Below are 17,887 nucleotides of genomic sequence, written 5' to 3'. Positions count from 1 at the left end.
CTCCTAGCTCCTAGTCTTGTGCTTTTAAAAAAACAAACAAAAAAAAACCCCTCCTTTGGAGCCACTTAGCGCAACAGCACTGTGATAACTACAGAACACTTGAGAGCTAGGCAGCTGGTATGCTGTGGCCATGGCTTACCATATTGTTCCTAATCATCTCATTGCTAGCTTGCATTGAATCCACCTGTTTTCTCTCATCTTATATTTAAATTGGAAGCTCTTTGGGGCAAGGGCCACTTGGCATTAGCACAATACAAATGGTTATCCACAATCATCTTCCTGGTGTCCGTCACAGCTTACAGAGTCTCTAGTGACCAGTCTACTTTATTCTACCCTCTCCAATAATAACATACTGCAAAATACATGACCTAAATGCCTTCTGAAGGTGGTGCCATGGTTCCACCTTCCTTGCCCATCCTGCCAACATCCTTCTCGCCCCAGTGAGCCCATCCCAGCTAGGCCTTTCTCCACAAACCTGGTGTCTAAAGGTCCCTACAGTCACTGACCTGGAGTGGACTAAAACCCGTTAGAAACACTACGGTAACTCCATAGGAACCCAGGCTGAAACAGCTGTCCTATTGCCCCTCTCACGGGAACCTTCTGGAAGCAATGTGAGGTCCAATTAAAGTCAATAAGAGTTCAGTGTCTAACTCCCATTTGTCTTGTTGTGTTTTAGCTCTTCTGCTTCAGCTCCTGGCCTGAACTCAGTGGGTGAAAGGTGCTTGAACATGAGAAGGAGCAGGGAGGGGCGTTTATGTCTTGGACAGGGGATTGCTAGCTATCTGTGCAGCCCCTGAGGCAGATGGAGCACACAGCCTCTCTGCACCAGCTCTCCTTTCAGCTCCAGGTTTCATGTTTCAGCTCTGCCAGGTTGGAAGCATCTGAAGCAGGCAGCATGAGGCAGCTGAAAGAGAGTGAGGCTCCTCAGATGTGAGAAAGAAGGGAAAGAGTGGCAATGCCTTCACGGTGGGCTGATATCACTGTCCTCTCTCACCCTCTTGCTCACAGCCACTGTGCCGAACCACGGCGGCCACCTAGCAGATCAGCCCGGGATGCTTGGAGGGAATGGACAGATGAATCTGCAGATCAACGGGGAAATGTTCTCCGAAGGGGACATGCTGCTCCAGGTACCATATTATATCCTAGCTCTCTATACTCAGAGTGAAAAGAGCACTTTTAAACTAAGAAATATCCTGCACTTCAGTTGATGCTGTGCAATGGATGAACGTGCTGTGGCAAAGTCACTACTTTGAATCCTGCATTACTGCTTAGCTGTGTGTGCTTGGACATCCCCGTGCCTCTGTGTAATCTGCCTCTGAAATAAGTCTAATGCGAGTGTTGTTCCTGAGTGCTGTGAGATTTTTGGGTCTGTCTTCGCTGCAGGGTTAACTTGAGCTCTTACCCAGCTGTTGCCCCTGGCCCCCATCCTGTCTACACACAAAGCCCTCTCACCCAAGTGGGGTGGTGCTTTACACCCAAGCTTGCTGGCCTGTAGGCTAGAGGTTGGGGGCAGCTTGCATATGGGCTGATAACCTACCCACTTGGCCAGTGAGGATGCAGGCTAAGTCGTTCCATGCTGGTTGTCCTCCAGTGCCTTTCCCACAATTCCTCCTGTGTCCCCAGATGGACAGACAAGCTCTCCCACAATTCACTGGGAAAGAATCCCAGAGCAGCTCAGTTACTGCAGCCCAAAGACCCCACGGAAGCCTTAATGACACACACAGGGAAGTGGAACACCAGGAAGGATGCAGGAATGCCAGTGTAACTTTGAACCATGGCTACTCCCACCTGGCCCAGGCCAACCTGGGTGCCAATCACCCAAATTAACTTTGCAGTGAAGACATACCCTTAATTAGTCTTGGATGGCAGAGACTACTATATATATCTGATGGATAATCACTAGGGCTGTTGATCAATCGAAGTTAACTCGTGGGATTAACTCAAAAAATTAACTATGATTAAAAAAAATAAACACGATTAATTGCATTGTTAAACAATAGAATACCAATTGAAATTTGGAAAGGTGAGAGGTAGGGGGCGGCACATGTGAAAAGTGGATGGGCCAGGCCTGTCCCCTTTCAAAAAGTGGGAGGGGCATGGTCCCTTGGACCCTAGTGTCCTGGCGCCCCTGATGCAGACTCCTTGGGCAGCTCTGGTTCTGCAATGCACCAAGGCTCGTCTTCACGGCAGCATCCTTACTAATCATCACTGGAGTTCAAAGTCTTCTGCCAGCTGATGTCATCATCGGCCGTGGGTGAGGGGGAATGCGCAGTGGGGAGTAATGGTGCCATGTCTCTGCCAAAACCAATTTGGCTTCTCAAAGGGTTAGGGTTAGGGTTGCCATTTGAGAGCTGGCCATTTCCCCCCTGGCCTTGTGTGTCTAAACCAAATAACCCACCTCCAGGATTCCTTTGTGATAGAGTCTTGGGAATGAAAACAAGCAGCAAGATGTTATAAAGGAGAGCGACTTAGGCAGGGCCGGCTCCAGACCCCAGCGCGCCAAGCGTGCGCTTGGGGCAGCACTTTGCCGGGAGGGCGGCAGGCGGTTCCGGCGGACCTTCCACAGTCATGACTGCGGAGGGTGCGCTGGTCCCGCGGCTCGGGTGGACCTCCCGCAGGCATGCCTGCGGATGCTCCACCGGAGCCGCGGGACCAGCGCACCCTCCGCAGGCACGTCTGCAAGAGGTCCCCCGGAGCCGCGGGACCGGCAGCTGGCAGCGCGCCCCCTGTGGCATGCCGCCGTGCTTGGGGCGGCCAAATTCCTAGAGCCGCCCCTGGACTTAGGGCAGATCCCTGCTTCCGCGCGGCTGCTCATAGCCTTCCCCCAGCTTCTCTTGCTCTGTTTCCTTTCGGTGACCCTCCCAGGGGTGGTTTTTGTCTTATTTAATTAATACCTTGTCTTATTGCAACTGTCACTGGTGCTGAACACCCCTCCAAGGGCCTTGCATGCTCTGGATCCATTGGGACTGAAGACAAAGTACAAGTCCCGACATGAGAGTAAAAAACACTCTCACGTCATGGACTGCTCCTATGTGCAGCATTTCCTCCCAATTCGGATGAGGCTGGGGGAGATCTTGCATGCAACCAGAACAGCGTCCAAGCCTCCCCGTGTGGAGGGTAAGGCCAGGCACAAACGGGATCCGATGGTACCGACTGCCCTGGTACCCACATGTCCAGAACACTGATCAGCATGTGCACCGCCCATCTCGCCAGTGCCTCTGCTCCCCCAGATAGGCCGACCCCACAGACACCAGGTGGGCCAGACACACACCAGGGACTCTGAGCCTTTCTTACTGACGGAGGAGCTGATCCTTCCGTATCCACTGCCTCCACGTCTCTCTGGACCCCCTCTCACCAGTGTCATTCCCCACTCTGGAGGACGAACCTCTGCTGCGACTGCCGAAGAAGCCTTGTCCCATTGCTGCATCACAGCCCTTCAGTACCAAAGGTTCCTCCATTGCCGGAACCATCTTCGGAGTCCTCATTTTCTGGAATCGTGGCCCAGGCTGCCTTATACCCCAGCATATGATCCAGCAGCAGAGGCCTGGTACTGCTGCCCGCAGTGCCCACCACATCCTAGGGACCCTTCTTTTTGGCCATTCTGGACACATTGTGATCCCTACCATGGACACCAGGCACCATCACCGGCATCTTATCGATGGTTCCCCATTTGCCCAAGGGCTCCATCGGCCTATGGGGAAAGGGCAGACATCATTGCCAGACGAAGCGTTCGTTCCTCTCCCACGCTCTCTGCCCGAAGACCATCGCCAGTGCTAGGACTTGCTCCAGAGGGCAGCAGTAGACTTTAGGATTCGGTTGGAAGAGATCAGGAACCCACAACAGCAGCTCCTGGACTTTCTCCAACCCCAGGAGCCCACTTGGGTGGCTCTATCAATTCTTCAACTGATGCGGGCAGCATGGTGCACTCCTGCGCCCCCACACTGAAGAGGGTGAAGAGGAGGTATTTCATGGCTGTTAAAGGGGCAGATTTTCTTGTCACACACCCACTCCCCAGCTCTCTCATTGTCCATGTGGCAGCAGAGCGGGCACGCCAGCACCCACAGAAGTCTACTCCTTCAGACAGGGCGGCACAGAGGATGGACCTGCTAGGCAGAAAAGTGTATTCCTCGGCGAGACTACAGTTCTGGATTGCAAACTACCAGGCTCTGCTAGCTAAGCGTGACTTTAATAACTACAGTAGGCTAGCGGAGTTCAAGGACAACTTGCCACCGGACCAACAGCAGCAATTCGAGGCACTGGTAGATGAGGGGCGAATGGTAGCCAGGGTGGTCCTCCAGGCTGATGGAGATTCAGCCGATATGTCCTCTCACTCTCTAGCCACCCTGGTCATTATGCACTGGGACTCGTGGCTACAATTGTCCGGCTTCCCCAGGCAGGTCCAAAATACAATCAAGAACCTCCCCTTTAATGAGCACAAGTTGTTCCACGAGAAGATGGACAAATCCCTTCATTTGCTGAAGGACTCCTGGGCTACGCTACGATCCCTTCATATGTACACCCTGACCCCAAGACGCAGGCAGCAGAGACCAGCATTCCATCCATGTGAACACTCTCCTTACCTGGCCTACTGCCAATGCCAGCAGGAGGTATCATGTATGCAGCATCATTCGCAGTGGCTGTACTTGCCCCCTTCACCACAGTCACCTCTTTGACTCTTTCCCAGCAGCAGCCAAAACCTCAGTTTTGACATGCAGGTTGAGACCTATGAACCTTCCTCCATGCCACCCCCGGCGCCCCATATCGTCTTTGGGAGCCGTCTTGCCCTATTCATCCACAACTGGGGTACATGGAGAGTTGGGTACTAGAGATCATCCACCACAGATACTCCATAGAATTCCTCTCGTTCTCACCTCATCAACACCCCGCCCTGGACTTCCCCAGGGGACCCATCCCATCAATGTCTTCTCCAACGAGAAATGGACACTCTGCTTTTCAAGGGGGGCATAGAGCCTGTCCCACCTCAATACAAGAGAAGAGTCTTCTACTCACTGTACTTCCTCATCCCAAAGGAGGGCAGAGAGTGTTACCCATTCTAGATCTTCAGGTGCTGCACACCTTTACCAGAAAGTCCAAATTCTGTATGATAACTCTGGCATCGATTACTCCCTCCTTCCCCCAGGGAGCCTGGTTTGTGCCTTTCAATGTGAAGGACACTTACTTCCATGTAGATGTTGTGACAAAGTTCCGCCTCTACCTTGCTGGGTCCTGCACTTATTGGCGGATTTGCTCACCTCACAGATTCACCCTGTGGTTCGGGAAACAGCCCAGAGACCTTTCCCTCTGGTAGAAGCCACAGTCCAGGTCAATTCCTCCTGTGTTTGATCAGGAGTTGGGAGGTTTGGGGGGAACCTGGGCCCGCCCTCTACTCCGGGTTCCAGCCCAGGGCCCTGTGGACTGCAGCTGTCTATAGTGCCTCCTGGTACAGTTGCGCGACAGCTACAGCTCCCTGGGCTACTTCCCCATGGCCTCCTCCCAACACCTTCTTTGTCCTCACCACAGGACCTTCCTCCTGATGTCTGACAATGCTTGTACTTCTCAGTCCTCCAGCAGTACGCCTACTCACTCTCAGCTTCTTGCATGCACTTCCTCTCCTCTGGCTCCCTGGCTTCCCTTGGCCTGACTGGAGTGAGCCCTTTTTTAGCATCAGAGGGGCCTTAATTAGAGTCAGGTGCTTAACAGGCTCACCTGACTCTTAGCGGGTTAATTGGAGTCAGGTGTTCTCATTAGCCTGGAGCAGCCCCTGCTCTGGTCACTCAAGGAACACAGAACTGCTTCTCCAGTGGCCAGTATTTCTCCCTTCTACTACTCTGCTGTTCCCAACTGGCCTGGTTCTATCACAATGTTCACCCAGCCCACTGCAAGTTTCTCCATTTTCAGGTAGGACACCAACACTACCAGTTTTGGGTCCTTCCATTTGGTATATTGACAGCTCCACAAGTGTTCAAAAAGGTTTTCGCTGTGGTAACAGCCCAGATGTGCTGCCTTGGCCATTTGTATACCAGTACCTTAACAACTGGCTCATCCTGGTACTATCACGCCAGAAAGTAACCTCTGCGATCCTATTGGCATCTTCAGGTATTTGCATCAATGAGGAAAAATCAGTATTGAAAGCTACACAGATGATGCACTTTATCAGCGTGCGTTCTGACTCCGTCGTGGCGAGAGCTTTCCTTCCAGTAGACCACTTTGCAACACTGACGTCCATCATCGTGGACCTGTGTCACAGATCCCACACCATGGTCCGCCACTGTCTCTCTCTCAAGCCTTTCGCCCACTCATTCAGTCCTTCCATTTTCAACTGCTCTCCGACAACATGGCAGTAGTGTACATCAACCAGCAGGGTGGCACCAAGTCACCCTCCCTCTGCTTCGAGTCTCTTTGCCTTTGGAACTGGTGCATAAAAACCACATAATGCTTCAAGTCATGTATCTCCCAGGCACCTAGAATTCCCTGGCCTATGCACTCAGCAGGACTTTCTACTTCAATCACAAGTGAGAGCTGCATGATGCCACCATGCTACGGTATCTCTTTGAGAACTGGGGTGCCCCTTGGTGGGACCTCTTTGCCACTCATCAGAACTGGAACCTGCCCCTCTATTGTTCCAGCAGAGCAATAGGGGAGGACTTGTGAGGCAACAGGCTCCTCCTCCCCTGGACAGAAGACCTCTACTACACCTTTCCTCCCATTCCCCTCCCGCCACAAGTTCTAGTCAAGATTCTCTGGAACTGCCACTGTGCTACTCGTAGCTCCAATCTGGCCCTGTCGGTTCTGGTTCACGAACGTGGGCGGCGCATATGAGAGGCTTGGGGAAGCTAAGCCCCCGCAAAAAAGGCTAGCCATGTAGGGGGCAAGAAATGCAGGTTGCAGCGTAGGTCACCACCCTTTGGAGGCATGCCAGCCTGCCGCCTTTGGAGTGCCACCACTGGAAGCTTCTTAGAAGCTGGATCATGGTCCCATTTGCCCTCCACCCCAAGGCCCCGCTCCCACTCCGCCTCTTCCCCCAAGGCCAGCCTCTCACTCTTCTCCATCCCCTGTCCTCCACTTGTTGCTCATCCTTAAAACAGGAAAAAGCGATGGGGCCATGACCCCTTGGCCCCCTACCCGTTCCAGCACCCCTTAGCTGAGTTGCTCCGGCATCAGCATGCACAGCAGGGGAAGGAGTCCCAGAGCTGAGCCAGGCAGTGTGAGGCTGTGAGTGCTGATGCTGGAGGAATTTAAAATCTAAGTTGCTCAGTACCTTCAGTCTTGCTCCTGCAGTGCTTTCTGCTTTCATATTCAAACCTAACCCGTGGGATGATTTTCTTAGTTCTTGCCCCTCTGTTAATTTCCCTGGCTTTCCTGTGATCTTTCATTTCTTAAATCTGTGCTTTGACTTTCTATTTCACTTTCTGTGACCAGTTTCTACGCCTGCCTGGGGGCATTTGGAATCCAGTTCTTCTAGTAAGTACTTTGAAAAGCCACTTGCTGCACTGCATATGAACCCCAGGAAAGTATTCCCTGCTTATGCTAACTCGTTCAGTGTTATCAGTCTGAAAACCATTAGCCATCATTGTTTGCCCTGATCATGAAATAAGCTTTCTAACATCATACCTTAGCTATGGCAGTAATTTAAATGTTATTACACAGTATGCATTACAGTCTGAATTTACTTAGATTGTAAGCTCGTTGGGGCAAGGATCATCTTGGGGCAATAATAATACGAATAATTATTAATAAACAGCTGATTATCATCAGGGGCCTCATTTCAGAAAAATTCCTGGGGGCAGTAGAAGTTGTGTCAGCATGTAGAACATTCTGCTTAACATTATATCCTGGAAAGCTGGGGCACTGGGCGGGGGGATAGGGAGACAAAAAGTGGAAGACATAATGGATAAGACTGAGAGAATAAGACTGAGAATATATTATTGCCCTTATATAAAGCCATGGTACGCCCACATCTCGAATACTGTGTACAGATGTGGTCTCCTCACCTCAAAAAAGATATTCTAGCACTAGAAAAAAAGGGGAAGAAAAAAAGAAAAAAAAAAATGATTAGGGTTTAGAGAGGGTCCATATGAGGAAAGAGGGCTAGACTCTTCAGAAAAAGAGAAGAGAGGACAGGGGGGACATATATAATATATATAAAAAATGTGATGTGATGTTGTGAAAGTAGATAAGGAAAATTATATTTACTTTATACATAAACTAGGGGTCAAAAATGAAATTAATAATGCAATTAATAAAAAAAAAAAAAAAAAAAGTCTTTCTCTCACTTTCACAGTCAACTTGTTACTCTCCAAGGAGGTGAAGAGGAGGTGAGGACTAGGGTAATGTTTAAAAACTATAAAGGACTTGGAAATTCATGGTGGCTAAGTCCCATAAGCTAAGTCCAGGAATGATATGTGGTCCATCCTAGCCCCTAGCCTCTGTGAGAGAGATGGATGGGATGGGAGGAGAGAGAGATGATCATTCTGTTGTTACATTCACTCCTCCAGGCACCTCCACCAGGCCACTGCTCAGAGAGAGACTGGGCTGCTAGGGATCCTGGGTCTGACCCCATGCCTGCCTTTCTTCTTATGTTCTTATGTTTTTATCATATAGACCTATGAAAAGTGTGGGGATGCCAACTGTCCTCCCTTACCCTATAGCAAATGATGCCGCTGCTATCACTGGTGAGAGAGAGAGATTTTAAGGTCAGAAGGAATCATCATGATCATCTAGTCTGACTTCCTGCACACTGCAGGCCACAGAAGGGGAGGTTGCTTACCTGTAACTGGAGGTTCTTGAGATATACAGTCCCTATCTGTATTCCACTGAGGGCCTTGTTCAGTATATCCAGACTGAAAGATCACATCTCATCACACAAGATCTTAACTTGTAACAGGAGCCAACAAGATATGGATTAGTGCATCTACATTAAAAAAGACTGTGGTGTAGGGAGAAAGAGCTGGTCCTGCAGCATTCTAATCAATGGGAGCTTTACAGTTCACTTCAATAGGCATAGGATCAAACTCACATAGTATCGACCTTTTAATATAGCAACTCTGAGAGCAAAAGTCCTTTTGGAACACACATCAAATGGTTTAAGAAAAACTAGCTCCCATAAAAAGTTTCTGTAACCTGGAAAATCTGACTGTTGAATCACTGTGGAGAGTGCACAAACAAACATAGCAGGACGGACTGAAGACAGCACTCCAAACAGTCAGTACCATGAGTTGTTCAGTTGAAGCCAATATTGAATCCAGTTGACTGAAGGGGTCTGATTTTTCTTGGCACCCTTGCAAGTGCAAACGTTTAATAATAACATCAAGAAGCTAAACGCACATTGTTTACCGTTTTTTTTTTTTTTTCCTTGTATCATTTTATTTTTTAACAAAAAAAAAAAACAATTTACAAATTACATTTACAAACAATTTTTCTTAGGGTTATTATTTTTTTTTTTTCTTCTTTTCTTTCCATACAAATAAGGAAGCTATTTTCTTTAGACCAACCAGGAATCCTGCATTCTTTTCCTGGGCATAGAGTATTCTACATGCTGCTCCTGTTGGAGGTTACAAACCAAGGGTGAAAGATTTCTCACTACTCAAGTTGCAGGTGGCCTGTGCAGGCCTGTAAAAATATATTGGGTAAGTAGAAAGCAAGCAAGTCCTACAAGAGCACCACAAACACACACAACTGGTGTGGGGGACTGGGACTTTACCAGATTTGAGAAGAATGCAGGGTGCTGGTGACTTGATATTTTTAGTAGTTAGGAAGTATTTTAGTTTTACATTATTATCATGCAGGTCATGTGCATGCAGGAATTGCAAATGACAAAAATACAATGATCAAATTTTTTTATATCACTTTTTGTGGATGTTTGCTCAGTAGCTCAGTGCTCGTACAGGACACGGTAATATCACATTCACATTAGATCATTCACTGACACTCAATGGTTCTTCAAATGTCAATGGTGGTGTTGAGTCATGAGAGATTTGGCATTGATTTCATTATTCACCATTTTTTTTCCTTTCTTTCTTGGAATTTAAAACTGCAAAACAATTCACAACTGCTCATTCAGCAGATTTATTATAGTAATATATTTTTAGTTTAAAAAAAAAAGAAATGCAAATGGTTTTGGGGGGGTGGGGGTTTTCATATATCTGAGCATTGTATATATGCATTGTATATATCAAATATCTCTCTCTTTTTCTCCTATTTTGATTTTGATGCATGAATATTATTTTACCATAACCACAATTTTTTTATTTTTGGGCCATTTATTTTTTTTTGGGATTTTTCATCTAATTTAGAGCTATATTTTTTGTTTTTTTTTTTTTTTTTATTTTTTTTATTTTTATGATTTTAATATATAAGAGTGAAATGTGACATGAATACAATACACATGACAGATGAGTATTAGATTGATACAGATTAGGTCCTTTTATCTAGCATTTTTGAGGGTGGGTAAAGTGCACTCTGAGTGCAGGTGCAATGCCAGTGTGATTCTCAGTAGAGTCTCAGGTGAGTGAGTGAGATTTTAGACATTATTTAGATTTGGCTGGATATTAGCACCAATGAGCTGTGAAATGGGTGAAACATGTGGTGTGGGTGTGTGTGAGATGCAGATGGGAAGCATGCTATTGCCTTCTTGAAGTTATCAAAAAGAGAAACAAAAAATTTAATAAGAGAGAGAAGACAACAAACAACATCCCACAGATCAGGGTAGGATCGGCATCGATCCCAGAGGGGCACAGGCAGAGGCAAGGGGGCAATAGGGGCTCCTATTAGGTCAGTTATTTCTTCTTCCCCCTCCCCACACCCCCCACCCCCCCCTCCCTGTCCCCAGTCCTTATGTTAAGTGTTAGTGGCCAGTGCTTATATTTATTTATTATATATGCGCCATCATCATGGATACAGCATGGATTGGGGCAGGGATGAATAGCAGCAGGGCAGAGCTTAGGCTGAGCTTGGCTATATGAGCTATTGCTGGAGCTGGCTTGCTCAGGCTGCTGCAGAGCTGAGAGAGACAGAGACCCTGTAGCACAGGCAGACACCACATCTCACACATGCACACGAGCACACAAGTATTTTTGGTATTGTTGATGGTGGCAGTTGTGGGGTGGTGTGGGTGTGATTGGTGGGGGGGGGAGGTGTGCAGAGTGTGCAGAAGTAGTAACCTAACAGCAACCTATCTGACCAGCTACCCAAATGATGAATGGAGTACTCAGAGCACTGGAGAGAACTAGTGATGATGAGACCTGATCATGCTTGAGATGCATGCACTGACACCACATGCCAGGCTCCACTGTGCTAGGCCCAGGCCAGCCAAGGGTGACAGGATAGGCTCTCAGCAGAGTCTGGCAGCAGGCAGCAGCACTCACAGCTGCTTGGAACTCTCTTCACAGTGGCAGCTGCCTTTGCAAGCCTTGCTCTAGCGCTGTTCCTAGCCCTGCTCCGGCCTCGCTCTAGCCTCCTGATTCTGGCTTTGACCCCTGGCTCCAAGCTCTAGGCCTGACCGCCTCCCATCATGGTCTCTGACAGTGGTAAATCTTCAGTTCAGGAATGATCCAAAAAAGGGGCATTTGCCAAGTAAATTGGCAACTGAATTGCAGTGAACAATCTCTAAAATAGGCATTGATTCAGCAGAGCACTTTAGCCTGTGCTTAAAACTCATTGAAGTCAACAACACCTAAGTTAGTGCTTTGCTGAATCAGAGCCCAAAGACCCACCTTTCTTTACAATCCCCCATCATGCACCTCAATCTGTTTTGCCCCATGGCTATCAGCCCCGGGTGGCTGGTGGTTCAGTTAATACAGAGAGATGGATAATGGAGGCTCGGATAATCCGGGTTCTACTGTATATGTTTTTATTTTTTCATAAAATGTAAAAACTAACGATTTTCTGTAAAAATGCAAATTCCTGTTTTTCTGCGGCAAAGGGATTTCTAGGATCCCAGGTAACAAGTTCACACCTAGTCCAGTGGTGTTTTCCCCCATGTCATGAACCTATGCACGTGCACAGAAAAGATTGTTGACACTCTCTCTAGGACTGGATCTCTTCTTTCTTTCAGGCACTCGATGGATTTGTCATTGCAGTCACAGCAGAGGGTTTTGTTTTCTACGTCTCACCTACAGTTCAGGACTACCTGGGATTTCATCAAGTGAGTAGCATTTTTTTCCTGATTTAAGAAAAGGGTGGTGTGGTTTAAACGTGATCAGTTGCTAATGTCCATTACTAGCTGAGATGCTGGTTCTTCTCTTGGAAGATCATAAACCTCTATGTTATGAAATCAATTGCATTATCCTGGGATAATGAAAACAAACAGCCACTGTCCTTAATATAATGTTAGCACATGCAGACAGCTGTGTGCATGCACTATATTGGCAGACAGCTCATACCTGTACCTTTCTGTCTAGGACTTAAATCAAGCTTATTAGCATATGTTATAACATATGGTGGAGGGATGTGTGTTTGTTAAATATGTGAGTTTAATTCAGTGCTCACAAAAGACAGGGTACCAATTGCACTGGGTTGCATAAGACAGAGTACAAGCATTTTCCGTGCAAGGTTCCCAAGAGCAATTCTGCCAGTGCTCCTCTATACTGACCTCTGTTCACACACTTCTGCTGCCCACTCTCCCATCCCCACCTCTGTCAATGTATATCAGGGCTGGTCTACACCACACAGTTAGGTCGACCTAAGGCAGCTTATGCCAACCTAATTATGTCAGTGTCTACACTACAGCCTTCCTCCCTCCTCTTGGTGAGCCATGAAGTTGACAAGGCTGCCTGGCTCCCGGAGGAGGAGGAGAAGCTGGGGCAGCTGGACCTCGCTCCCTGGGGCGAGAAGCCCCCAGGCAGTTTCCCCCGGCTCTTGGCAGGGAATAGGGAAGGGAGATGCCTTGGTGGCTTTGGACCCAAACCCAAAGGGGAAAGGAGAGGGGGCAGACTGGGTTCTCAGCTCCCCACACTGCCCTTCTTAGGTCAGTAGAAGAACCCCTGGTGTGGACGTGCACCACCGCAGTAATTACTGCAGTGGCTGTAAGATGACCTAATATAGGTTGACTTACATTTCTAGTGTAGACGTACCCTTAGTCTTAAGCAGCATTAGTCCTGGGCTTCTGATGAGTAAAGTCAGTAGGAGAAGCAGGAGGTTACCACACTCATTTTCATTGTGACTGAAGCTGGGATTTGAAGCCAGATCACTCGAGGTAGAAATATAGTTGATTTTTTGTGGTACTAGAGAGACTAGCTGGGTTGCAAAACAAACAGCCTGAGAAGATTTCCCTTACAAAGTCACCTGGATTGTGAGATTTGACAGCCTCAGGTGTCCTGAATCAGAATGATTGAAAGGAGCCTGGGAAGCATTTTCTGAAACTACTGCACCTTTAATAAAGTAGTGATACAAAAAAAGAATAGGGCCCAATTCTGTAAGGAGCTGAGAACCTTCTGCACCCCCAGTTAACTTACTGAGTAAAGGGTGCTCAGCAGAACCATGCCCCTCTGCAATAATTTTAACAATAACTCTACCTACAGCCTTCACTCTGGCCCCCGATGTGTGTATAGTTTGATGCAGATGTAACTATAGAGCAGTGATACTCAGACTGAGGTTTGGTAGCTGCAAGTGGCTCTTTAATGCATCTCCTGCAGCTCTTTGCAGCACATAATATTAAAACACGGTGTGGTTCAATTAATAACCAGTCAGGATGTTATTAACCAACTACATTTGCTGAAATAATAATACTTGGTCAGTCATTCTGTTGTGAGAATAATTATACACACACACACACACACACACACACACACACACATTTTAGGGCTGTTGATTAATTGCAGTTAACTCACATGATTAACTCACAAAAATTAATCACAATTACAAAAATTAATCATGATTAATTGCAGTTTTAATCGCACTGTTAAACAATAGAATACCAATTGAAATTTATTAAATATTTTGGATGTTTTTCTACATTTTCATATATATTGTATTTTGTGTTGTAATTGAAATGAAAGTGTATATTATTTTTATTACAAATATTTGCACTGTAAAAATGACAAACAAAAGAAATAGTATTTTTCAATTCACCTCATACAAGTAAAGTAGTGCAATCTCTTTATCGTGAAAGTGCAACTTATAAATGTAGATTTTTTTTGTTACATAACTGCGCTCAAACACAAAACAAAGTAAAACTTCAGCACCTACAAGTCCACTCAGTCCTACTTCTTGTTCAGCCAATCGCTCAGACAAACAAGTTTGTTTACATTTACAGGAGATAATGCTGCCCTCTTCTTATTTACAATGTCGCCAGAAATTGAGAACAGGTATTTGCATGGCAATTTTGTAGCCGATATTACAAGGTATTTATGTGCTAGATATGCTAAACATTCATATGCTCCTTCATGCTTCGGCCACCATTCCAGAGGACGTGCTTCCATTCTGATGAACCTTGTTTAAAAAAAATAATGTGTTAATTAAATTTGTGACTGAATTCCTCGGGTGGGGGGGGATAATTATATGTCTTCTGCTCTGTTTTACCCACATTCTGCCATATAGTTCATGTTATAGCAGTCTCAGATGATGACCCAGCACATGTTCATTTTAAGAACACTTTCACTGCAGATTTCACAAAATGCAAAGAAGATACCAATGTGAGATTTCTAAAAATAACTACAGCACATAACCCAAGGTTTAAGAATCTGAAGTGCCTTCCAAAATCTGAGAGGGACGAGGTGTGGAGCTTGCTTTCAGAAGTCTTAGAAGAGCAACACTCTGATGCAGAAACTACAGAACCTGAACTACCAAAAAGGAAAATCAACCATCTGCTGGTGGTGTCCGACTCAGATAATGAAAATGAACGTGTTGGTCCACATTGGTTTGGATTGTTTCCGAGCAGAACAAGTCATCAGCATGAACGCATGTCCCCTGGAATGGTGGTTGAAGCATTAGGGGACATATGAATCTTTAGCGCATCTGGCACTTAAATATCTTGCGACGCCAGCTATAACAGTGCCATGAGAACACCTGTTCTCACTTTCAAGTGACATTGTAAACAAGAAGCTGGCAGCATTATCTCCTGCAAATGTAAACAAAATTCTCTGAGTGATTGGCTGAACAAGAAGTAGGACTGAGTGGACTTACAGGCTCTAAAATTTTACATTGTTTTACTTCTGAATGCAGGGTTTTTTGTACATAATTCTACATTTGTAAGTTCAACTTTCATGATAAAGAGATTGCACTACAGTACTCGTATGAGGTGAATTGAAATATACTATTTCTTTTGGGTTTTTTACAGTGCAAATACTTGTAATCAATAATAAATATAAAGTGAGCACTGTACACTTTGTATTCTGTGTTGTAATAGAAATCAACATATTTGAAAATGTAGAAAAACATCCAAAAATATTTAAATAAATGATATTCTATTATTAACAGTGTGCTTAATCACGATTAATTTTTTTAATCTCTTGGCAGCCCTAAAATAAATATGTATATGTATATAAATATGTGTGCGTATGTATATATTTGTGTGTGTGTGTGTATGTATGTATGTATGTATTAGGGTGACCAGACACCAAGTGTGAAAAATCAGGATGGGGGTGGGGCGTAATAGGAGACTATATAAGAAAAAGACCCAAAAATCGGGACTGTCCCTATAAAATCGGGACATCTAGTCACCCTAGTTTGTGTGTATACACACACACAAAATATTTCCCTCTCATACTGTTTACATAGAAATATATAGTACTGTAGCAGGGGTCATCATAGAATATCAGGGTTGGAAGGGACCTCAGAAGGGATCTAGTCCAAACCCCTGCTCAAAACAGGACCAATTCCCAACTAAATCATCCCAGCCAGGGCATTGTCAAGCCTGACCTTAAAAACCTCTAAGGAAGGAGATTCCACTACCTCCCTAGGGAACCCATTCCAGTGCTTCACCACCCTCCTAGTGAAAAAGTTTTTCCTAATATCTAGCCTAAACCTCCCCCTATGCAACTTGAGACCATTACTCCTTGTTCTGTCATCTTCTACCACTGAGAACAGTCTAGATCCATCCTCTTTGGAATCCCCTTTCAGGTAGTTGAAAGCAGCTATCAAATCCCCCCTCATTCTTCTCTTCTGCAGACTAAACAATCCCAGTTCCCTCAGCCTCTCCTCATAAGTCATGTGCTCCAGCCCCCTAATCATTTTTGTTGCCCTCCGCTGGACTCTTTCCAATTTTTCCACATCTTTCTTGTAGTGTGGGGCCCAAAACTGGACACAGTACTCCAGATGAGGCCTCACCAATGTCGAATAGAGGGGAATGATCACGTCCCTCGATCTGCTGGCAATGTCCCTACTTATACAGCCCAAAATGCCCTTAGCCTTCTTGGCAACAAGGGCACACTGTCGACTCATATCCAGCTTCTCATCCACTGTAACCCCTAGGTCCTTTTCTGCAGGACTGCTTCCTAGCCATTCGGTCCCTAGTCTGTAACAGGGAATGGGATTCTTCCGTCCTAAGTGCAGAACTCTGCACTTGTCCTTGTTGAACCTCATCATATTTCTTTTGGCCCAATCCTCTAATTTGTCTAGGTCCCTCTGTATCTTATCCCTACCCTCCAGTGTATCTACCTCTCGTCCCAGTTTAGTGTCATCTGCAAACTTGCTGAGTGTGCAGTCCACGCCATCCTCCAGATCATTAATGAAGATATTGAACAAAACCGGCCCCAGGACCGACCCTTGGGGCACTCCGCTTGAAACCGGCTGCTAACTAGACATGGCACTGTTGATCACTATCCGTTGAGCCCGACGATCTAGCCAGCTTTCTATCCACCTTATAGTCCATTCATCCAGCCCATACATCTTTAACTTGCTGGCAAGAATACTGTGGGAGACCATATCAAAAGCTTTGCTAAAGTTAAGGAATAACACATCCGCTGCTTTCCCCTCATCCACAGAGCCAGTTATCTCCTCATAGAAGGCAATTAGGTTAGTCAGGCATGACTTGCCCTTGGTGAATCCATGCTGACTGTTCCTGATCACTTTCCTCTCCTCTAAGTGCTTCAGAATTGATTCTTGAGGACCTGATCCATGATTTTTCCAGGGACTGAGGTGAGGCTGACTGGCCTGTAGTTCCCCGAATCCTCCTTCTTCCCTTTTTTTAAAGATGGGCACTACATTAGCCTTTTTTTAGTCATCTGGGACCTCCCCCGATCACCATGATTTTTCAAAGATAATGGCCAATGGCTCTGCAATCACATCCGCCAACTCATTTAGCACCCTCGGATGCAGCGCATCTGGTCCCATGGACTTGTGCTCATTCAGTTTTTCTAAATAGTCCCGAACCACTTCTTTCTCCACAGAGGGCTGGTCACCTTCTCCCCATGCTGTGCTGCCCAGTGCAGCAGTCTGGGAGCTGATCTTGTTTGTGAAGACAGAGGCAAAAAAAGCATTGAGTACACTAGCTTTTTCCATATCCTCGCTCACTAGGTTGCCTCCCTCATTCAGTAAGGGGCCCACACTTTTCTTGACTTTCTTCTTGTTGCTAACATACCTGAAGAAACCCTTCTTGTTACTCCTAACATCTGCAGCTAGCTGCAACTCCAAGTGTGATTTGGCCTTCCTGATTTCACTCCTGCATGCCTGAGCAATATTTTTATACTCCTCTCCGGTCATTTGTCCAATCTTCCACTTCTTGTAAGCTTCTTTTTTGCGATTAAGATCAGCAAGGATTAGGATTTCACTGTTAAGCCAAGCTGGTCGCCTCCTCTATTTACTATTCTTTCTACACATTGGGATTTTTTTTCCTGCAACCTCAATAAGGATTCTTTAAAATACAGCCAGCTCTCCTGGACTCCTTTTCCCTTCATGTTATTTTCCCAGGGGATCCTGCCCATCAGTTCCCTGAGGGAGTCAAAGTCTGCTT

At 46.2% G+C, this 17,887-nt stretch overlaps 1 protein-coding gene across 5 annotated transcripts in view; it reads left to right on the top strand.

Moving 5' to 3' along the window:
- LOC120374432 (aryl hydrocarbon receptor-like) overlaps positions 1 to 17,887 on the top strand; it is a 124,343-nt gene that overhangs the window by 76,722 nt on the left and 29,734 nt on the right. For all 5 annotated transcript variants that reach the window (XM_039494113.1, XM_039494112.1, XM_039494115.1 and 2 more), the window contains exons 3-4: positions 1,009 to 1,127; positions 12,053 to 12,142. In XM_039494113.1, coding sequence (XP_039350047.1) covers positions 1,009 to 1,127; positions 12,053 to 12,142 — 209 coding nt within the window. The remainder of the gene's footprint in view (positions 1 to 1,008; positions 1,128 to 12,052; positions 12,143 to 17,887) is intronic.

The sequence above is a fragment of the Mauremys reevesii genome, linkage group 11 (genome assembly GCF_016161935.1).
Source record: "Mauremys reevesii isolate NIE-2019 linkage group 11, ASM1616193v1, whole genome shotgun sequence".
NCBI lineage: Eukaryota > Metazoa > Chordata > Testudines > Geoemydidae > Mauremys > Mauremys reevesii.
The sequence above is the reverse complement of the archived record's forward strand: the minus strand, read 5'-3'. Positions and strand labels throughout refer to the sequence as shown.